The sequence below is a fragment of the Lipotes vexillifer genome, unplaced genomic scaffold (genome assembly GCF_000442215.2).
Source record: "Lipotes vexillifer unplaced genomic scaffold, Lipotes_vexillifer_v1.1 scaffold39, whole genome shotgun sequence".
Taxonomy (NCBI): domain Eukaryota; kingdom Metazoa; phylum Chordata; class Mammalia; order Artiodactyla; family Lipotidae; genus Lipotes; species Lipotes vexillifer.
In genome coordinates, this window is record NW_006787038.1 from 3,548,602 (window position 1) to 3,572,524 (window position 23,923).

Here is a 23,923-nt window from a genome sequence, read left to right on the forward strand (position 1 = left end):
AACCTGCGTGTCCGGAGCCTGTGCTCCGCAATGGGAGAGGCCACAACAGTGAGAGGCCCGTGTACCGCAAAAAACAAAAAACAAACAAAAAAAAACGGAGGGACGGCTTGTTGTGCCCACATCTCTCTAATGCTACAAGGATAAAAAGAGAAGGCGGGCAAATGGCCTAAGGGAAGTATGATGAGGATGACCAGTGTCAGGTAGGTATGAGATCTGCTCCTTTGCCGGTCAGGTCCCAGCAGCCCAAGCCATGTGATCAAATGCCTGACCTACCATCAGTTCCCAGGGACTCTTGGGGGTGGCTTCTAGGAATCCAGGATCCACCAAGCTTACCAGTTCTGTTCCCATTCTCGCAGGACTCAGCTGAGAAGAAGATGTAATCTACTGTCATTCCAAGACCCAAGGGCATTGTGGTGACCTCTGGGCGGCCATGCTGGGGCAGGAAATGAGTATATACCGAGGTCAGGTGGAGGCAGTGCTGGATGGTGCCTACAGTCCTTCGGGGATGGAGGGGAAGATGTCAGTCAACAAACATTACTGAACTTTTCCCAAGGTCACTTCTCTGTGGGTTTTATCAAGTTTTTTAAGGGATGATCCCAAATAACTCAACCTCAGCAAATGCCTTCCCATGCTAATTAAGAGGCTGAGAGTCTTAGCTAAAATTAGCCTAGAAACAGACACATTTATATACAGTCCTGCTGACATTTCTCACCCCCCACTCTCCTCTTGCTACCTGATGAAGTATACCTAATGTACCCTTGTCCATGGGTCAGCAAGCTCTTCTGTGAGGCCTTAATCCCAAAGGAAAAGGGCAGGGGCTTTTCATCTGCAAGAACCTAGGTGGGTCACCTCTGGCCTCTGCACACCAGTATGTTCCTCCATAAACTTAGCACACACAAGGGGAAGACAGAGCTCAGCAAAATGTGTTCACCCAAATCAGCCCCAGGAAAGCCAACAGGAATCTCTCTAATACACCTCGATGGGGCTGGAATGCAAGCAGAAGGGAACTGGAAGATTACCTGGGGAAGTCAGGCTCAGGCTCAGATACGTCTTCCTCAACGACAGGCTCGGCCCAGCCAGCAGGTCGCTCTGTAGAAGACCGGAGAGAAAGGGTTTTATCAATCACAGACAGTGAAGCAGGGTTAGAACCCTGCACCCTGAAATCCCACTCAGATCCTTGACTGGATTGTTCCAGAAGGGAAAAGGGAAAGAGAAAAGGTGAGGAGAGGAAGAAAACAATGGACCAAAGTCAAGAACCTCAGGAAGCAGACAGACAGAGGTCTCTAACACAGACATCTCTTCCCTGGCTCAGCAACTTCTTTAAAAATTTAAATTCATTCTTTAGAATAGGTAATACAGTCTCATGGTACAAAAATCAAAATGTAGAGAAAAATATCAGTGAAAAGGCTCCCTCCCACTCTGGGACCTTGCCACTCAATTCCTCTCTCCAGAGGCAACCAATGTTAACAAACTCCTGGCGTATTCCTCCAGAGATTTTCTATCACCCACCATCCATTGTGTGCATATATGTATCTGTGTATGTATGCGTATACATATGTATGCACACACACGTATCCATACTTATACACACCTATACATGTACACACACATACACAAAGAAAAAGACACACATTACCAATATCAGGAGAGAAAGAGGGAATATTATTACAGCTCTTACTGACATTAATATGTATTATGAACTGAATGTTTGTCTCCCCAAAATATGTTGAAATCTTAACCCCCAGTGTGATGGCATTAGGAGGTGGGGCCTTTAGGAGGTAATTTGGCCTTGAGGGTGAAGCCCTCATGAACAGGATTAATGCCCTCATAAAAAGGATCCCAGAGAGCTGTCCTTTTTGCCATGTATGGATGCAACAGTAAGTTGGCAATCAGCAACCCAGAGGAGGGTCCTCACCGGAACTGGACCATGCTGACACCCCGACCTTGAACTTCCAGCCTCCAGAACTGTGAGAAATAAATTTCTGTTGTTTATAAATTACTCAGGCTGTAGTGTTTTGTTATAACAACCCAAACTAAGAAAAAGAATAAAAAGGATCAACAAAATTGACAAACCCTTAGCTAGACTGACCAAGAAAAAAAGAGAAAACTCAAATTACTAAAACCAGGAATGAAAGAGAGGGCCATCACCACCAACCTTAAGAAATAAAAAAATTATAGGGATATGATAAACAATTGCACACCAACAAATTAGACGACTTAGGTAAAATGGACAAATTCCTAAAAAGACAAAAACTACACAAACTGACTCAAGAAAAAGAAGAAAATCTGAATAGTTCTATAACAGTTAAAGAGACTGAATTAGCAATTTAAAAATTCTCACAAAGAAAAGCCCAGGCTCAGATAGCTTTACTAGTGAATTCTGCTAAACATTAAAAAAGTAATATGAATCCTTCACAAATACTTCCAAAATATAAAAGAGGGGACACTTCCCAACTCATGCTATGAGGTATTATTCTGATATCAAAACCAGACAAAAACATCACAAAGAATGAAAACTAGAGACTAATATTGCCTATGAATGTAGATGCAAAATGCCTCAACAATTACAGTTCTGATTTATAAGAAATGTATATTTGGTCATTCAGATGACCAAATATATATTTCTCATATACAGTCAGTCTTCATATACAGTCTTAGTCCACAGTTGCTGGTTCAAAGCTCCCCAAACCCTTAGAATTTCCTGAGTGTTGAGAGTGAGAAAGGTGCCTTTTGTTATGTTCATGAGGCAATTTTGGAAAATACCTAAGGTTGGGGGCTGGTTGCCAATGGAACCAACCATGTGATTAGAGGAACTTTCAGTCCCACCCTATGACCTCTAGGGAGCAGAGAGAGGTTGGAGGTGGAATCAATCACCAATGACTAAGGATTTAATAAATCATGCCCATGTAATGAAGCCTTCATAAAACCCAAAAAGGACAGGGTTTGGAAAGCTTCCAGGTTGGTGAACTTATGGAGATTCAAGGGAGAATGGTGCAACCCAGAGAGGGCATGGAAGCTCCACATCCCTTCCTACATACCTTGCCCTATGCATCTCTTCTGTACAGCTGTTCCTGAGTTATATCCTTTTATAATAAACCAATGATCTAGCAAGTGAAATGGTTCTCTAAGTTCTGTGAACCACTCTAGCAAATTAATCTAACCCAAGGAAGGAGGGGATAGTGGGAACCTCTGATTTATAGCCAGTTGGTCAGAAGAAGCACAGGGAACAACCTGGTCTTTTGACAGGCACCTGAAGTGTTGGAGGGGTGGGTCTTGTAGAACTGAGCCCTTAACCTGTGGAATCTGATGCTATCGCTGGGGAGACAGTGTCAGAATTGAGTTGAATTATTTGTTGGCGTTGGGGGAAACTCCTCCTCCCCCATGTTGGAAAACGAGTCTCAGAACAATATACTGGCAAACTAAATCCAGCAAAATAGAAAAATGACTATATACTATGAGCAAATACGATTTATCCTAAAAATGTAAGGTTGGTTTAACATCTGAAAATCAATTAATATAATACATCATACTAACAGAATACTGAAGAACAAAAACCACATGATTATCTGAATAGTCACAGAAAAAATATCTGACAAAATCCACTCCTTTATGACCAAAAAACAAACCCACAACACTTAAAAAACTAGGAATAAAAGAGAACTTCCTCAATCTGGTGAAGGGAATCCACAAAACACAAACAAATAAAAAACAAACAAAAAAACCTCATGGCTAACATCATACTCAATGCTAAAAGACTGAAAACTTTACCCCTAAGATCAGGAATAAGACAAGAATATTCGCTGTCACCACTCAACACTGTAATGAGAGTTCTAGCCAGGACAATTATGGAAGAAATAAAATGCATCCAAATTGGAATGGAAAAAAGTAATACTATTTCTATTTGCAAGATGACATGATCTTATATATAGAAAATCCTCCACTAAAAAACTATTAGAACTAATAAATGAGTTTGAGGGACTTCCCTGGTGGTGCAGTGGTTAAGAATCTGCCTGCCAATGCAGGGGACACGGGTTCGAGCCCTGGTCAGGGAAGATCCCACATGCTGCGAAGCAACTAAGCCCATGTGCCACAACTACTGAGCCTGCGCTCTACAGCCTGAGAGCTGCAACTATGGAGCCCACGTGCCGCAACTACTGAGCCCACATGCCACAACTACTGAGCCCACGAGCCACAACTACTGAAGCCCGTGAGCCTATAGCCCCTGCTCCACAACAAGAGAAGCCACTGCAATGAGAAGCCTGTGCACCACAACGAAGAGTAATCCCTGCTCATTGCAACTAGAGAAAGCCCACATGCAGCAATGGAGACCCAACGCAGCCAAAAATAAATAAATAAATAAATAAATTTATTTTTAAAAAACTGAGTTTGAAAGATTGCAAGATACAAGACTGATATCCAAAAATTGCATCTCTATACACTAGCAATGAATAATCCAAAAATGAAATTCAGAAAATATTTCCATTTATAAAAGTAACAAAAGGAATTTTAAATAGTTACAAATAAATTTTACAAAAGAAGTATAAGACACACTGAAAGCTATAAAACATGGAAAGAAATTAAAGATCTAAATAAATGGGAAAACTTCCATGTTCACTGATCGTAAGATAATACTGTTAAAATGGCAACACTTCCCAAACTGATCTACAGATCTGTAAATCCCTACCAAAATCCCAACTAACTTTTTTGCACAAATTGACAAGGTGATCCTAAAATCCACATAGAAATGTATAAGAGACCCAGAATAGCCAAAATAATCTTGAAAAACAACAATGAAGTTACAAGATTTACACTTCTCTATTTCAAACTTATACAAAGCTAAAATAATCAAGGCAGAGTGGTACCGGCATAAGGATAGGCATATAGATGAATGGAATAGAACTGAGAGTCCAGAAACCCATACGCCCACTGTTGATTTTTTACAAGGGGAGGCGTAAAGGGAAAATAACTGCTAATGAATATGGGATTCCTTTTGGGGGTGATGAAAATGTTGTAAAATTATATTGTGATGATGGTTCCACAACTCTGAATATACTAAAAGCCACTGATTTGTACACTTTAAATGGGTGAATTTTATGGTATGTGAATTCTACCTCAATAAAGTTATTTTTTAAAAAAGGTAAGAGAATGTTATGGACAACTTCATGCCAATAAATTTGTTAATTTATATGAAATGAAATATTCCTACATTTTCCCTGTTAAATTGTTTTCTTTTTGTTGCTATTATAAATAGGGTCTTCTTAAACTTACATCTTATAACAAATATATCATTATTTTATTATATGAATACTATTGATTTCTGTATATTAATATTCTACCCAGATACTTTCCAGAATTAATGCTAATAATAGTTGTTAGTTGATTCTCTTGGATAATCAGTTATATGACCATATTAACAGCAAGTAATAGTTTACCCCCTCCTTTCCATTGTTTACTTCTATTTTCTTGTCTATATTTCTATGTTCTGTTTCTAATTCTGTGGCTGGTGTCTCTCACAGTTGAATGACAGTAGTCATCCCTATCTTGTTCCCAACTTTGACAGGAATGCTACTAGATTGTCTTCTTTAAGCAAGATACTCATTTTTGGATTGAGATGAATGCTTTTGTTCTTTTTTCTTTTTCAGGCATCTGGCGGCTCCACGCCCCTTCCTCCACGGGGCACCAAAGCGCTGACTGACCAAGATAAATGTATTTTAAGGGTATAAGGAATTATCTATTTTTTCCTTAAGAAGGTTCTTTTTAAAAGAATCTGGAATAGATGTTGAATTTTAACAAATGTCTCTGACATCTACAGGATGACATGCATTTCTATTTTTTAATAGATTTCATATATTTATTAGCATGATAAATATATTAATAGATTTTCCAATACTGAAATACCTTCATATTTCTGATAAACTCTATTTGGGCATAGTATATTGCTCTTGAAATGTGATGTTAGATTCTGTTTCCTGATCTTCTATGTACATTTTTTGCATCAATATTCGTAAGTGGAGAATATTAAGGTCTGTAGTTTTCTTTTCCTGTGTAACTGTTGTCAGGTGTTGGTGTCAAATACTTCTTTTGTAAAAATAACTTGGCCCCCTTCTGCTGTGCTCTTTAACAATTTAAACAGTAATGGAATTACAAGTTCTTTAAAGGTTTGATGATGTTCTCCTATCAACATGAACATGGTGTTTTTGTAGGACTGTATCTCTGAGAACTTTCACTATTTTTTCACCCTGTGGTAATCTATTTATGTTATGTCTCTCTTTCACAATCAGTTTTAGTAAATTACATTTTCTAAAATTAACATAGGCCATCTAAGTTTTCAATTTCTTTTGCACTCAGTTGAGAAAAGAACGCCCTTATAATCCTCTTAATTCTTCTGCATCTGAATACTTTTACTTGCTCCTCCTCTGCCCCCTTAAATAGGTTAGCTAATCTGACAGCTGTTTTAAACCCAAAAAACCAAATGATTTTTAGAGCTTATTAGTCCTACTGTTTTTCTGTTCTCTAAATTATTTTCATTTTCATCTTCTGCTTCCTTTCAGTTTGTTCTCTCTTCTAACTTGGGGGATATTTAATTTACTTACTTTAATCTTTTCTTATCAATATAATTCTCTGATTCAAGATATTCTATATAATTCTATGAATTTTTCACTGAACGCTATTTTAGCTATATACCACAAATATATGGTATTTTCATTATTGTTATTTTCTACACACTCTGCAGTTTGTTTAAATTTCATCTTTGCCCCAAAAGTTGTTTGAAATTTTTTAAATGTCCAGATGATAGCATTCTTTTAACTTCTATTTTTAATGCATGTGTGATCACAGAAAGTTGGCTATACTATTTCTAGTTTGAAATTTACTGATTTCTTTTGTGGTAGTCTAATATATGGCCAATTCTCAGGAATTTCCTGTGGATATTTTAAAAGATGTCTTTGCTCTGCTTTCAGTGCTCAGAGTTTGATATGTATCCATCAGATTTACCATACAACATGTTATTTAAGTCTTCTGTATTCTCAGTTATTTTTTATCTACTTGAACTTTTGTGAACTGAGAAAGATGAATTAAAACCTTCAACCATTAGTTATTTCCTATTATACCTGTTAAATACTACAGTTTCACTTTGTGATGACTGATGTGATGTTACTTGGAACATAAATGTTCCTAACACTAATATCTTCATTTTGAATCAGAAAAATCACAGTGACCAGCAGGATATTGAAAATGGTTTTCTCTTCAGCAAGAGGCAAGCTAATTTAGGCTTCTGAATCATGTAAGAGGTCAGGAATCAGAGGTAGCACTACTCCAGAAAAGAGGTGGGAGGTGAAAATCAAAACTGGCACAATGAACTCACCAGTCAATTAGAACCATCCCTTACACAGAGCCATTACGTTTTCATGTCTCATTCCTAAACATGAACGGACACCTGATGGAATCTTTGGGAACAAACAGTGGGGTAGGAAGAAACTATTAATTAAAAGAACCTTGGAAGGAACAGATGGAATTTTAAAAATTATCATCCTCAGTAGTAGAAAGGCAATATTGCATTTATTAAAAAAACAAAACAAAAAAAAAACAATGGTATAAAAAAGAAGGAACTTTTAAAAGGAGATTTGGAAATTAAAAATATAATGGCAGGGCTTCCCTGGTGGCACAGTGGTTGAGAATCTGCCTGCCAATGCAGGGGACACGGGTTCGAGCCCTGGTCTGGGAAGGTCCCACATGCCACGGAGCAACTAGGCCCCTGAGCCACACTACTGAGCCTGCGCGTCTAGAGCTTGTGCTCTGCAACAAGAGAGGCCGCAACAGCGAGAGGCCCGCGCACCGCGATGAAGAGTGGCCCCTGCTCACCGCAACTAGAGAAAGCCCTCACACGGAAATGAAGACCCAACACAGCCAAAAATAAATACATACATACATATATATATATATATATATATAAAATGGCAGAAATTTAAAATCACTAGAAGGAATGAACAAGCTGAGAGCATCTCACAGATGGTAGATTCTAATATCCAATTAACAGTAATTCCAAAAAGAGAAAGCAGAAGGTAGGAAATTATTGAAGAAATATTACCAGCAAAATCATGTGACTCGAAATAAATTAGTTTCCATTTGAAAGGGCCATGGAGTATCCAAAATAATGAATGAAACCAACACCCTGAGTAGGGTAAACCATCATGAGATTTCAGAAATCAAGGGATTAGACATAAGAACCAGAAATTCTCAGAGAGGCAAAATAGGTGATATACAAAGAAAGGATCAAGAATCAAAATGGCAGCAGACTTCTCATTAGCAATGCTGGAACCTGCAAGACAATGGACTGATTTCCAAACTAGACATTTACACTTGGCAAATTTTCATATTAGTGTGAGGATAAAAAAAATCAAGTCTTTTTTTAGTACATGAAAAGAAAAACAAAAAAGAAAGAAAGAAAACTGCTTCTCTCAATACCAGGTTCTACCCATGCAGCACTATGTACAAACGGCACTGCTCCAGCAGTTACATGGGACTCAAGGCCTCAGCCTGTCCCACCAGGCCACATGAGCACATGGGCCACAGCTGCCTCCACCTGAGCTGCAACATCTTCCTGGGCCATTCAGCACTGGCAGCAGCCAAGCAAGTAAGCTCTTCTGCAAGTACTTGGGAAGAGGATAATAAGTTGTGCAGGGATGGGCCAGTGGAGGAGCTGGATTCAGAACTTTCCTGGTTCAAAAACTGATCAGATAGCCTTTCCTCTGTGGCCATCTGGTCAGTTTGTTAATAATAGTTTATGGAAGTCATTTATTAGCAACTGTTTTTTCCTAGAATGCACTTAATTGGGCACATGGTTTATTTTTACATGTTAAAAGACCTGAAGCTCTGGAGATAAATGGAAATGTGCAAGTGTTCATGAAAAAGAACAGAGTAACCCCTTCCAGTGTCTTTAAGAACCATACTGGAAAGAATAAACCACTAATAATTAACAATATTTACAAGAGGGGGACTTAAAATTTAGATTCCCATCTTATGAATTATTCCTTCACAAAGGGAGTTGGGGAGAGTGAGAATCACATTTTTTTTTTTTATTATACAACTTGTGTGATGTAGAACACTCCAGCACAATGCAACGTCAACTTGTTGGAAAGTTAGACCATCACTCTCTAGCACTGTAGCTACTTTGGCAACTCAGATGCTTCCCATTAAAGTCAGTGTCACAGTCAACTTGGCAAGTTTGAATGTCTAGTTGAGTTGGATGACTCTGGTATTGGACTGGAAATATTATTTGTTAGCACATCTAAACAAATCCTCTAGAAAAAAAGATCACACACTATGATCTCCTTGTACTGCACTTAAGTCTTTCTACTCATGGTCTAAAACTGGTGGTAGGTTTTTAGATTTGGAGTCCTTAAAAGAGATTCATCAGGACACTATTCGGCCCTGGGTGGGGATACTAACAAACGGAAGGGTATGTTCACAGTATGTGGAGGATGGGTGTGTTTACCCAAATTTAATCTCAATTTTGAAAATACTGCTATTATTGGGTACTGTTAGTGAACTGGATACTTTCTCCCATATAATGATTCTACTTACAAAGTGATTGTCAGTGCATTTTAAAGGTTCTTATTTTGTTATTAAATTGAAATGCTTATTTTATGTTTCAAGTACAGTACTGATTTTTTAAAAATAACCTATTCTTAACATGGAATTACCTATGTGGGATCCTACTACTGTTTAACTTTAGGATTTTGTATTCTTCTTTTTTTTTTTTTTTTCGCGGTAGTGGGCCTGTCACTGTTGTGGCCTCTCCCGTTGCGGGACGCGCAGGCTCAACGGCCATGGCTCACGGGCCCAGCCGCTCCGCAGCATGTGGGATCTTCCCGGACCAGGGCACGAACCCGTGTCCCCTGCATCGGCAGGCGGACTCTCAACAACTGCGCCACCAGGGAAGCCCAGGATTTTGCACTCTTAAAACATTGAGCCACTGCTTCCCTGCCTGAGCCCAACTGATCCAAGCACTTATCCCAGTTCCTAGCACATGCCAGTCACTCTACGCATGGTGGCCACCACTATTATTATTGCTATCACCACAGTTGTAATAATACACTAGCTTTGCAATTAAAAAAAAAAACAAAAAAACCAAGCCATTGAAATGTTCACTGCTCTTTGCAAAATGCCAATTCAAGTTAAATTCCTTCAAGAAAAAAATGAATTCATTGCTTACCACCAGTCCTTTTACTATAGTTTTTTCAGTCATTGCTTGGTTGTCTTAAGTTATTCTTCTAGCAGTTTCTTCATGAAAGGCTTTGGGTTGAGTATAAAATTTTTGACCGTCTCTCTTTGAACCTTCTTCTCCTGTGTTCCAGAGTCGAATGTTAATGTTAAGAAATCTGAAGCCTACCTGATTATTTTTACCTTTAAAAATAGCCCAATTTTTTTGGTTCTGCCCAAAGGATTCTTTTATCTTTGACTTCTGTTAACTTCATTAAGATGTCTTACTGTTGACTCTCCTATGTCATTTTTTACTGAGACATGGTATATCCTTCTCAAAGTGGAGAGTCAGATCTCTTGATTTTGGGAAAATCTTTCTTGAATCATACCTTTAAATATTCCCTTTGTGCTATTATATTGGATTTCTTCTTTGTGAACTCGAACTATGTGTATGTTGAATCTCTTTAACTTCCACTACTGTTATTTTCTTTCTAGTGCTTTTTATCCTTCCTGGCCTCTGCCTCTTGCCTTGTTTTCAGCAGTGCCTATTCTCTCTTGGACTGCTTCTAATTTTGTATTCATTATGTGATTCTTAAATTTTTTATTCCACTTCTTTCCTGAGCTCTGCAGTTTACATTTCATCTACTGATGTCTTGCCATGTGCTTGAACATGGGAAAATAATCATAATTTTCATATGCTCCATGGCAACAATTTTTATCTTCGAAGTATTCTTTATCTGCCTTTTATTTTTCCTGTTCTTCCACCTTTTTTTCTTATAGTATTTTAGTACAGATCTCACGTTGGCTCCTTTTGGGCAGCCCAGCTTGGAATTAGTTGAGGTTTTTATGTACAAGCCATTGGTACAAAGCTTATATAAGCGAAGACCTGGGTACGCATTCCAAGTAACAGGCATTTTTCCTTATGACGCAGGGTTGTGTGTGAGTCCTGTTCATCTTTACTTCCCCCTAGCCAAAAGAAATATGCAGTTTAAGTATTACACCTCCCCCCACCACTTAAACAGACTGCTTCATGCAAATTTGGCTTGATTCCTTGATCAGTCTTTCCCCTACTGTCTCTTTGGACCAAAAGAGGTTCAGACAATATCCTTTCACAACCTGTGCATCTTATTCTTGTTGATGAAACAAGGGATTTTGATTTCGTGCCTCGGGGTACGCTCCTCACCTTGGAGAAAGGCACCCTGCTGGTTCTTTTGGAGATCCATATGGCCCCACAGACCAGTCTCTCCATACCTGCTCCAGCACCCCTGCATGACCTCCAGTGCTTCTTGCAACCATTCCACCTGTGCTGTGGTTCATGATTTCAAATATCTTCAGGTCTCCTAGCTTTCTCAAAGATGGAGTTTGCATTTCTCTTTTTCATTCTCCTTGTTGCTTTGGAGTGTTTTCAGAGACAAGAAGGGGAGAACATCAAGCATACTCTGCTACTTACAATCTGGAAGTTCTCAGTGGGAGTAACTTGTTATTACATCCAGGAGTATTGTCACCTTATGATTTTCAAAGCCCCATCAAGTGTATTTTCTCTCTTAAACATGCTGTATACATGCTAGTTATTAGCAACTTAATACTAAAAAGCTTGTGGCTTACTCAAGGTCTCAGAGCTAGTTAGAACCCAGGTCTCTTGATTCCTGGTCCATGTTCTCAACACATTGCACATGGCCAGTGAACTCCACTGAACTTCCTCCTAAGCATACTTATTACCAGAAGCTGATCTCTAAGAATTATACCTAGAAAAGACTAAGAAACCACATAACTGACAAACATCAGAGGTGCAGAGGAAAGAGGACCAAGCTTAGTTGGAACAAGTTAGGGAACAAGCTTAGTTCCCATTACCTGGCTTAGTATCTGTCACTCCTTCCATAAGAACCAGTCCTACAGGTCGCTGACAGGCGATGCTGCAGAAGCGGAAACGTAGCAGGAAGTCTCGGCTATACTTACGTTTCTCTGTAAACCAGGAAAAGCCATACAGTGAAAGACAGGAAGAGGAGCCACATGCTGAGACTTCCTTAATACCGAGAAGCTTACAAGTAGGGACACAGAGGAAGTCAGGCTCTGAAGACAAGGAGATTTTCCAATGGCTATGATTTAAAGTTGTCCATTTCATTGGGTGACCATGGGGAGGACAATGAAAAAAACAAAGGAACGTGCTAAGAGAATTGAGGGAATTACACTTTCTCTTGTCACTGAGGTGCCAGCTTTCTCCCAAAATGGGCATGGAGGTACAACCAACCAAGAATGTGGCCTGTGCTCACCTGATCTCTTGGGGTGACAGGAGGTGACATACTGACAGCAATCAGTGATGCCCAGGGAGCTGGGCCATAGTGGGGCCTGCAGCTTCCTCTGATAAAGCTGATGGGAGAAGTCTTCCTGCCCAGATACCTACAAGGAAAGAGCAGATGGGAATAAGGAATCTGAGATGGAAAAAGGAAATAGCCCATGTTTTGGGACATGCAGACAAACATACACACACACACACACACACACACACACACACAGTCACATACTATGTATGTAACACAAGCAAAACACATAAGTCTCAGGGGAAAGTTAAAAATAAGGAGCTATTTAAAACCATTATTTTATTTTTTTTACTAGAAACACTGAAATATCCATGAGACAGGAATAAGGGGTTAAGAGAGTGAGGTATGCGAGTCAAAGAGAACAGAACTATATGAACATATGGTCCCCTAAATTTCAGCTCAGAAAAATCTACACTACTCTGCCCAGGGAATGTCAACTTTCGGGGGCTTTAATTTGCAGTGGGAAAAGGTTTATCCTTATCTTTGGATCTTCTGGATCAAAGTCTAGCATCTTAAGCCTATTACTGGGAAACCACGGGGTCAAACCAAATGGGAAATTCACCAAAGCACTTTACCGTATCTACGTCACCATCCTCGGTCAAAGCCAATGAGCAGCCTGGGAACGGACAGAACGTAGTAGGGGAAACATTCGGCAACATCAGTCATCTGCATATCTCCAACGTGTGTAGCAAAACCCCCTTTATTTCATTTAACAACAACAAATATTTGAATGCCAACTATGTGCAAAACACTAGCTAAGTGCTGGGGAGAGAGCAGTGGTAGACACAATCTCTCTGCCCCTCAAGGACATACATTTTCAGTATGCCATCAGAAGTAAAACATACCTTCAATTTAATGGCCATTTACTAACTGTGTGACTTTGGGCAAGTTAGTTAACTCTCTTGGGTTCAATATGCTCTACTATTGAATGGGATAATAATACCACATACAATTAAGAATCCTGGTAACCATAACTACTACCAATTACTGACTGCTTCCTTTGAAGCAGAAACTGGAAAACACTGTGTGCGTTATTTTATGTAATCCACCAAAGAAAACCCCCTGAAGTAGGTCCCATTATATCCCCAGTGTATGACGAGGCAAATGGGGCTTACGGAAGTGAAGTAACTTGCCCAAGGTGGCAGAGCAGGCATCTGAACTCAGGACTATCTGGCTTCAAAATGAGTGCTCTTAATCACTATGCTTAACGGCAGCTGTCACGTGGTAGGCACTTAGTAAATTCTTCTTCCCATTCCCTGAGCCCCTTGATTATAGCAGCCTCCTGGCAGGATAATGCCTTTCTCTGCGCATGTGGCAACCAGGACATCGCTGGCACTTGAGTAACCTCATTAAAATAAAAGCCCAAAGTGCTCAACAATAATTCAGTCATTTTACGTCTTTTCTCCCCTGTGCCTTGCCAAAAGTTAAGCAACAAATTGGATCAGCAGGGGCAAAAGAGAGGAATAAGGAGATTAAGTGACATGTAAAGAAATCAGCACAAGCTGAATGCTCCTCAGTAGGGCTAAATAAACTACAATAAAACTATAAGATACCTAGGTTATAAACATTCAGCAGTTAAAAGGAATGAGACAGATACATATGTACATTGTTAAGTGAAAAAAAACAAGCTACAAAATGAAATATACATAATATATCACATTTATAAACACACACAGTACATTATATACCAGCTTTTAGAAGCAATCACAGCATAGTACTGGAGGGCAAGAGCTCTGGGGCCAGACTACCTGGTTACAAATCCTGGCTCCACCACTCACTACCTGCAAAAACTAGAGTAAGCAAATTGCCTAACTTCTTTACACCTTAGCTTTTTCATTTATAAAATGGAAGCAATGATAGAAATTGTGAAAATTAATGAGTTAATACATGTAAAGTGCTTAAAATAGCACCTGGCACACAGTAAGTGCTTAATAAATGTAGATTATGATTACATCATCACAACAGCTTAGATACTACTGCAAATGCATAGAAAATGACCTGGAAGAACACCACCAAACTTTGAACAGTTATTACTCAACTCTAAGTGGAGACGTGGGAAATGTAGGTAATAAAGGGGGCTTTGGTCTTATTTTAAAATGTGTGAGTCCTTAAAGGGATGCACTTGTGTACTTACATGCACTTACGTATATACTTATGTACTTGTAAACTAAACATAAATTAATGATAAAAACTGAAAGGATTCCAATATACCAAAGGCACTCACGAGCTCCTAACTTCCAGGCTTGGGTACCAGGTATCAATAGAACAAGAAAAAGCCAGAGGAAGCCAGAACAGATGTAACTGAGGTCCCTGCCACAGAAGCAACACCAGATGCCAACACCAAAATCTCTCCCTAAGCCAACCCCGCAGTGGCCTCTCCCATTTCACCTTCCAGGCCGGCATCCCATGGTACTGGAGTTCTCCATCCCTGACGAAGTTGTAAAGAGGTGAATCAGGGACAGAATTCAGGTCCCCACACAAGATGATGGGGCAGTGGCTGCCATCTGACAACCTGGCCACCTTGTCCACTTCAGCCAAGAAAATGGCCATCTGGGCTAGCTTGACATCGCCCCGACGTGGGTTGTACAGGACGTGAGTATTTGCCACACATAAGGGGGCCACTGAGACTTGCCCCAGGCCTTCTGGGACTAGTGGCTGCAGCAGCAATACTAAGCCCACATTGTCCCGATTGAGGAGCTCCAAGCCAGGCCGAAAGTACTCCACAGGGCTGGCGCAGAGCAGACGGAATCGCGTGGGCTTGTAGCAGACAGCACAGCCATCTGTCTTATACCCGGTCCTCCTCTTGTAGAAACAGGTAAAGCCTGCAAGGAACACCCCACCAAGGAGATGGGTCAGAGTCCTTGAAGATGGGTTAGGGTCCCTCTACCCAGTGGCAGTAGCCCAGGCATGTGTGCGTAATGCATTGCTCCTGCAGTTCAGTAAGGGGAGTCCTTGCCCTTGCCAATTCCTTGGTTCTGCAGAGGCTCCCTTACAGTTGTAACCGGATGACTGAGTGGCTAGAAGGGGAAGGAGGGACAGAAGGGTATGAAGCAATAACCTGACAGGAAAAGCATGGACTCTAGGGTCAGACAAGCTGGAGTCCAGGCTCCACAACCTATGAGTTTTATATTTATAGCTTTGTGACCTTGAGCTAGTCACACAAATTTTCTGAACCTCAGTTTCCACACTGTAAAATGGGGATAATAATATTCAGCCTCACAGGGTTGGTTACTTCAAGGATTAAATGGCAGTATATGTCAGAATTGCTTTAAAACTTCAGGACTCTCCTTCTCACCCACACAAAGGAGCTAGCTCACAGATGAGACTGAGGGTTTACTGAGATGAAAGAAAGATACAGCGCATTCAGGAGAGAGCAGACAGGGCTGTAGGAAGAAAGACTGGCAAACGTGCCAGGGAGCGGCATTACCCATCGTTCTCAGAGAGGGCTCCAGCTGCTGCCAGTAATGGTCTTCCTGGACTTCCTGGAGACACAAGATCTGGGAAATGACAAGGAATCCAATCACTCCAGAGTAATGGAGGGCCCTGGAGTACGACTCCCACCCCAGAAGCAGGCATTGAAGCCAAATGGGAAGCTGCTGTGGGTCTCAGGCTGGGTCACACTGCAACTTCCCCTGGTGCTGACTCTTCCCTGATAGCCACTACCAGCAAGAACAGGCCCAGAGTTAAGCTGAGATCATCTGATGCGCTGATGCGCTGGATCTTCCTGCTCCTTGAATCCCTCACGTCTCCCTGCCTGCACAAAGGTGCTAGAAAGTGTGCACCCACGGAGAGTCTTCTTAGCATCTGCCCCAAACTCATTACACCAGGCAGGCAAGCACCAGTCCTAGGCAGGAGGCCAATCATATGAACAACTGTGGGGTTCAATTCATTTTCTAAGAGCACTGGCAAACAGCCAGGGTCCAGAGCAAATGCAGGATGGCACATCTCCCCATCTTCACTCACATCGGGATCCCAGTGCTGGAATTCCTGCATGAGATTCGCAAAGCGGTAGTTCCAACTGAGGATGTCTGGATGGCAATGCAGATAGAGCTCTGAGCTCTGCTGCATCAGGTCCTGAGCCAGGATGTTATAGGACATCAGACTGAACTGGAACTGAGGGCCATCCCCTGCCTCCAGGCCCTGAGCATCTGGCTGAGTGGAGAAATCCTCCCATTCTCGCCACAAGATTTCTGCAAAGGTGTCGGGAAGAAGAGGTCCATGGTAAGTCCATGTATTCACAGGTCCCACCATCTCCACTCCTGACTCCATGATACTGTGACAAGTTCCTTTTTTCATTTTCCCTGTCATTCATCCCTTTCTGTGGTGATCTGAACAACACTCTAAGGACATTCTCAGACGAGACAATAAACTCCACAAAGCCTAATATAATCTTGGCCTATTCATCACTGTATCCCTAGTACCTAGCATAGTGCCTGGCACCTAGTACAAGTTCACTAAATATGGCCAACAATTTCTCAGTTCTGATAAATCCATGGGTCTCTGGGGAATCACTCAGATGAATGTGCTTAATAGTCATTTGATATTAAAGACATTTCTAGAGTAATCTCAGCCTTGGGTGTTTTCTGACCTCTAAACCTGAAAATGCCTACAGAGCCAGAAACCATAATGTGTCTCCCATGTGCCCTCGAGCAGGGAGCTGCAGAGTGGATTTCAAAACTATGTGAGCCACAGCACTCATTCTCCAAAGTTTAATGGAAGCCCGATATATAACACAGATAAAAATGGAGTTACCCTGGTCGAGGCAGAGAGTGGAGCCCTGAGAGCTCTCCACCGCTACCCCAGGTCACCTCCAGAGAACCAATAATGTAGAGAATCAGAACTATGGTCTGCATTCAGTTCTGCCACTACCTAGCTATGTGACTTTAGGCATGTCCTGCTACCTCTCTGTGCAGTGATCACTTCATCTGAAAGGCCACGGGGCTGGATGAAATGCTCTCTAAGGCCCCTCTGGATCTGCCACTGCAGGAGTCTCAGAAAAACAGAATGCAGCAGCAGAGCTCCACACAAGAGAACTTTAGCAGTGACTGTGCGCACATCTGAGACAACCTGCTGCCCCAGCTCACTCAGCCGGTTGTCAGACTCACCATGATATGGGATTTCCATTGGGGGAGGCTGCAACTGCCCCAGGCCCTCAAAGGGCCAGATGGGAGCCTCTTCCTGGGGCACAGGCTCCGGTGCTATGCTCCAGGCCACCACTGCGGGGTCCTCTTCCCACTGCTCTGCAGCCAGGGCACCCACTGGGGAGACAGCACAGTCTGCATACTGGGGGCCGGTCTGCACCGGGACTTCTGCCCACATTGGGCCCTCGACCTCTGGCAGTGGCTCCTCTCCTAGCACCTCAGGGAAAGGCTCCTCCAGGTTCTCTGGTGCCCACAGGTCACTCAGCTGCCTGCTGGACCACTTGTCTTCTGAAGCAGCATCCTGTTCTCCAGGATTATCCATCAGGTGCGCCAGGCTGCTCTCGGCTACTCCCTTATCTACAAGCAGACCCTCGCTCACACTTGAGAGTGCCTGGCTTGACCCTTCTTCTTGCCACTGCTGCAGCAGGCCCTCACACTCCTCCTGGTCAGGGCCCCGAGGGGCCATGGCAAAGTCGCCGTCTACCTGGGTGGACGAGCTCTTCGCCAGGAGGGCATTTTTCCGACATGTAAAGAAAGCATCTAAGAAGAAAGCCAAAATACCATGTTATAAGATGACAGCATCACCCAACCCATGCTCTTCTGCCAACTTCTAATAAGTCTCATACAAGCAAGAATCATGTCCACCTTGCTCATCACTGTACCATCACTGAGCCTGCCCATTTTAGTGCCTGGAACATCATCATCATCAGAGCAAAGTGCTTACTATGTGCCAGGCACTGTTCTAAATGCTCTACAAGTATTAACTAGTTCATATGGTAGGGATCTGATAAATATTCAGTGTGTGAAGGAAAGAATGGCTATCCCACATAATCTAGGACAGAGATGGTCACAAACAACCACACTCCTTTCATCTGGAGGTTAAGACTCCTATTAACATCAACTCTCTGGTTCTAAGAGCCGCATTACTCTGGAACCAGCACTTGACCATGAGTCAGAACTGTGGGTTATGGCCTAGCACTGAAATTAACAAAGCTATGTGACCTTGGACAATGCCCCTAGTGAGATGGACTCACTCTTGACTGTAAAATGAGGACAAGGGAAGTCTGAACTGGATAATCTCCAAGAGCTTTTCTAGTTCTATAAATCCACTAATCTATGAATGTATTCTAAAAGAAAAAGGCCTAAAGTAGACAAAAAGGGTGTCTCAAAATCTGTACAATCTCTTAGCAAAGGCCCTGGGTCCTCTTCTCAAATCTATTTATTCTACTCATAAATCTTCACAAACTTCATTATCATCTTTCCCATTCCATAGTACTCTAGCGGCTGTAAATCAGAAGGTGCCAACAACTGACAGCAAGAGACAGCTGCCACATCTCTGCTACGGCAGTCACAGTGACAGCCAACAGGCAAAAAGCAGGTGGGAAAAACTATAAATTGGAGCCCCCAAAATCCAAGCACAGTATTTTGGTGCAAACAAAACGTCCCCCACCAACACACACTAAGTCACTTATTTTTAGCATAGGACAAGTGACATGTATGATGATGACCCTCAATCACCAGAGATTTATTTTATCAGCTCCATTTTTTTTTAAAGGCAAGAAAAACTTCAAAATGGTTCAAATGTTGAAAGACACTATCTTATTTAGGGTCTATGTGGATTTATGTCCCTCAAACCAGTGGTTTTTCAACCAGGGGTGATTTTGCCCTCAGGGAACATTTCTGCATTGTCTGGAGACAGTGGTTGTCACAACTGTGGGGATGCTACACTGGCATCTAGTGGTTATAGGATGAAGATACTGCTGAATATCCCACAGTGCAAGAGACACCTCCACAGCGAACTACCCAGGCCCAGACGTCAACAGTACTGAGACTGGGAAACCCTGTTCTAAACCCATGGGCTGGGTTGCTGGCCTTAGTCTCAGGAACTTATTAATTCCCTGCCCTTTGAAACATCCTCTATGTATATCGGATGGCAGAAGTTCCTTGATTTATATGTGTGAGGTTATTAGTTTTCAAACTCAGCAGGTTTTGGTTGGTGGTGGTGGTTTTTCAGCAGCAAAATTCTTTTATTAAAAGAAAATCTGTAGAAACCAAATGTACAAATACAAATGGGACTACTTTAATAGGTGTGTGCAAGTGGGTGGGGGGAGGCGCCCTTTCTCTGAGATACCTAAAACTCTGACTACTCATCTAGAAACCTCTGGACTAGTATATGTCACTACGGCTGCCATTATGGACACTGGCAGAGCTCCAGAAATGACAGCAACATGGTTAGAAGAATATGCATTAGTTCTCTGAAAACAATGACTTCTGTGGAGTTCCTCATTTCTGAGAAGTATGTACACACAAGACATTCCCGAATTGAGTGCCTACTGCATTCTGGGCAGTACGCTAGCACTAGATACAGTGAGCAAAACAGACATGGCCCTGCCCTCCTGGAGCCCGCATTCTAGTGGCAGATACAAACATACACATACATACATTAAATGTTTTATATGAAATATATAGGAACAGAAATTACACACACAAACACACACACACATATTGTGTAAAGTTCCAGAAAGGAAAAGCACAGAATGCACACAGTTGGACCTCTTATTTTGAAAAGTCCTCCTTGGTCTGTCCTGCCCCCTAAAATGCCAGAGAAAAGTCTGGAGGTTCTGTGGGATCTCCCAGAGGAACTGATGATCTCATAAGAGCCTCGGGAACGTCAAAGACCAGGAGTGGGGAGCACAGGCAGATCATGGCAAAGTTAAACAATAACTCTTCTCTAAGTACCCGCTGGGCTTTGCCTCCACCCCACTACATCTCTAAACGCACGGGACATTGCTTCAAAGCTGAAGTTTCAATGTGTCTCTGGATTCTGAGCATCCGTTTTTTCAACCAGACTCCGCGGAGAGGCGGCTGGGAAAGGTGAGGGTGGAGTTGACCCAGGGGAAAAACAGGTACGTCTACGTCTTCAGTCCACAGATCCGCCCCCAGGGCCGACTGGCCCCTGTCCACAGAGAATTCGGACATTAGCCTAGGCCCCGAGCGGCCAACCCTCCCCGACCCCCAGGGCAGTGACTCAGCGGGACCCGGAACCTCTCCGCAACCCCGGGGCCAGAAAAGGGCAGCTCTGGCCCCTCCCCCAGCCGCCTCACGTTAACTCTGGCCCGACACCTCCAGGTCACAGGAGTGAGGAGGGGCCCGCCCACGAGGCTCGCCGGCCAGGCCCGGGCCTTGTTTGGTCCAGGACAGGCACGGCGGGGCCGAGGGCCGCCTCCCCACACCTTGGCACTGCCAGGGGAAAGTGGTCGTGAGGCCGTCCGCGACGCACGCCGCCCCAGGCCCCGCGGGGCCCCGCCGAGGCAGACCCGGGCCTGGCACCCGCCCGTCAGGACACAGGGCCGGTACCTGAGAGGGCGCGGAAAAGGCGCGCGGCCGGCAGCAGCAGGTAACACAGGCACGACGCGATCATGGCCGGCCGCCTGCGCCCGCGCCCGCTCCAGTGCCCGCCTCCCTTACTCGCCGCCGCCCGCCAGGTCTCCCTCCGTTCGGCCACGCCCCCGCCCCGTCCCCGGCTCCGCCCCCGGGACGGCTCACATGGTACCACTGCGCTTCAACAACAACTTTATTGGGAGCTCAGGGCCAAGCGGGCGCCCACTGGGCGGGGAAGCCAGTTCCCAAGGCAACGGAGCGGAGTGGGCCGGGCCTGGCTCTCAGCGCCGGGATTTGAAATTAAACCCCTCCTGGAGGCACCATAGTATTATTTAAAGTCCACAGTTTTATTCCCGCTTCTGCCGCCTCACTACGGCTCCACCTTGGGTCCACCACGTAACCTCTCCGCCCCTCAGTTCCCTCAACTGTAAAATGAGGTGCTGGACCTTGTCTAAGGCCTCACCCAGCTCTGACTTCTATGATCTGGACCGGCTTAGCCCAGACTGGAGAGAGCCAGCTCTTTCCCATTTTTCTCCTTTTCCTAACTCTCTTCCCCAGCTCAGATTTAGGTCAAACATTGAGTCCACACCTTGCTTCAGCACATAAGATTTTATCTCCTCATCCTCTTCCAAATGGGCCCTTTTTCCCCTAATCTGGAAAAAAGGGGTGTCCCATTGAAAAGGGGGCCAAAAAGGGGAGGGGGTGAACCCTCCACAAGGGCAACGGGACCAAGTCTGGTTGGTTGGTTGGTTTTCCTTGAGGTATCTCTTCTCGCCAGTGTCTATGACAGTGTCAGGTACATAGTAGGGACCAAATAAACCTTTGTTGACTGAACAAAATATATGTCACTAAAAGAAGGCCAGTTCTTCCATCAACTCTGTGCTACCCAGACCTCTTTAATTCTCTCCTCCCCTTTCCCACTCTCAATCTTCTGCCGCTGTAAAGAAGGAGGGAGCACTTAATACTCCCAGTTTCAGTGCCCAGTGTATGAGCTGTGTGATTTCCAATTTGTGGCTGGAGCCTCAGTTGTTCGGGGAAGCCCTCTGCGGAGTCACCAGATCTGGGACCATCTGGATACATCATAACGCTGAAAAGCGGAAAGGAGGAAGAAGGAGAGAGTCAGTATTGTGGCCTTCCCACTCTGTCCCCTTAGCTCTAGACGCAGTGTATGCCTTCAGGCAACAGCGCTCTTGCCCTTGCCAAAGGTGAGGCAGAGGCTCCAGGGGCAATCTGAAGGTTGGAAAGCCTCTTAGAAACTAGCACACAAATGTTAACTCTACCTAAGGAGGCTCCAAAGTCAGATCACTTCCTTGATATGGCTTAAATAAACCTTCCTTGTCTGCCCTTCCATGTTGTCCCAATAAGTACCCAGAAGTCCAAGTTCCAAATCAGATCCTAAATCAAGGCACTTATCTAGAGACTAGGTTTTGTAAAATGATGGTTCCCTTAACACTTGCAAATGTTTTTACTTATTTTTTTTAATTTATTTTTTTATACAGCAGGTTCTTATTAGTCATCCATTTTATACACATCAGTGTATACATGTCAATCCCAATCGCCCAATTCATCACACCACCATCACCCCCCACCGCCGCTTTCCCCACTTGGTGTCCATACTTTTGTTCTCTGCATCTGTGTCTCACTTTCTGCCCTGCAAACCGGTTCATCTGTACCATTTTTCTATGTTCCACATATATGTTAATATACGATATATTTTTCTTTCTGACTTACTTCACTCTGTACGACAGTCTACAGATCCATCCACGTCTCCACAAATGACCCAATTTTGTTCCTTCTTGTGGCTGAGTAATATTCCATTGTATATATGTACCACATCTTCTTTATCCATTTGTCTGTCGATGGGCATTTAGGTTGCTTTCATGACCTGGCTATTGTAAATAGTGCTGCAATGAACATTGGGGTGCATGTGTCTTTTTGAATTATGGTTTTCTCTGGGTATATGCCAAGTAGTGGGGTTGCTGGATCATATGGTAATTCTATTTTTAGTTTTTTAAGGAACCTCCATACTGTTCTCCATAGTGGCTGTATCAATTTACATTCCCACCAACAGTGCAAGAGGGTTCCCTTTTCTCCACACCCTCTCCAGCATTTGTTGTTTGTAGATTTTCTGATGATGCCCATTCTAACTGGTGTGAGGTGATACCTCATTGTAGTTTTGATTTGCATTTCTCTAATAATTAGTGATGTTGAGCAGCTTTTCATGTGCTTCTTGGCCATCTGTATGTCTTCTTTGGAGAAATGTCTATTTAGGTCTTCTGCCCATTTTTGGATTGGGTTTTTTGTTTTTTTAATATTGAGCTGCATGAGCTGTTTATATATTTTGGAGATTAATCCTTTGTCCGTTGATTCATTTGCAAATATTTTCTCCCATTCTGAGGGTTGTCTTTTCGTCTTGTTTATGGTTTCCTTTGCTGTGCAAAAGCTTTGAAGTTTCATTAGGTCCCATTTGTTTATTTTTGTTTTTATTTCCATTACTCTAGGAGGTGGATCAAAAAAGATCTTGCTGTGATTTATGTCAAAGAGTGTTCTTCCTATGTTTTCCCCTAACAGTTTTATAGTGTCCGGTCTTACATTTAGGTCTCTAATCCATTTTGAGTTTATTTTTCTGTATGGTGTTAGGGACTGTTCTAATTTCATTTTTTACATGTAGCTGTCCAGTTTTCCCAGCACCACCTATTGAAGAGACTGTCTTTTCTCCATTGTATATCCTTGCCTCCTTTGTCATAGGTTAGTTGGACCATAGGTCATGGGTTTATCTCTGGGCTTTCTACCTTGTTCCCTTGATCTATATTTCTGTTTTTGTGCCATATTGTACCATATTGTCTTGATTACTGTAGCTTCGTAGTATAGTCTGAAGTCAGG

General features: G+C 42.8%; 1 protein-coding gene across 1 annotated transcript in view; it reads right to left on the reverse strand.

Moving 5' to 3' along the window:
- Nucleotides 1-21,083, reverse strand: part of ANGEL1 (angel homolog 1) — a 22,362-nt gene extending 1,279 nt beyond the window's left edge. Inside the window, exons 1-9 of the mRNA XM_007459763.1 lie at nt 21,017-21,083; nt 17,624-18,199; nt 16,482-16,708; nt 15,946-16,015; nt 14,907-15,340; nt 12,471-12,597; nt 12,052-12,162; nt 1,020-1,089; nt 334-497 (exon numbers count right to left, since the gene is read on the reverse strand). Coding sequence (XP_007459825.1) covers nt 334-497; nt 1,020-1,089; nt 12,052-12,162; nt 12,471-12,597; nt 14,907-15,340; nt 15,946-16,015; nt 16,482-16,708; nt 17,624-18,199; nt 21,017-21,080 — 1,843 coding nt within the window. The 5' untranslated portion in view covers nt 21,081-21,083. The remainder of the gene's footprint in view (nt 1-333; nt 498-1,019; nt 1,090-12,051; nt 12,163-12,470; nt 12,598-14,906; nt 15,341-15,945; nt 16,016-16,481; nt 16,709-17,623; nt 18,200-21,016) is intronic.
- Between the last annotated feature and the right edge of the window lie 2,840 nt (nt 21,084-23,923).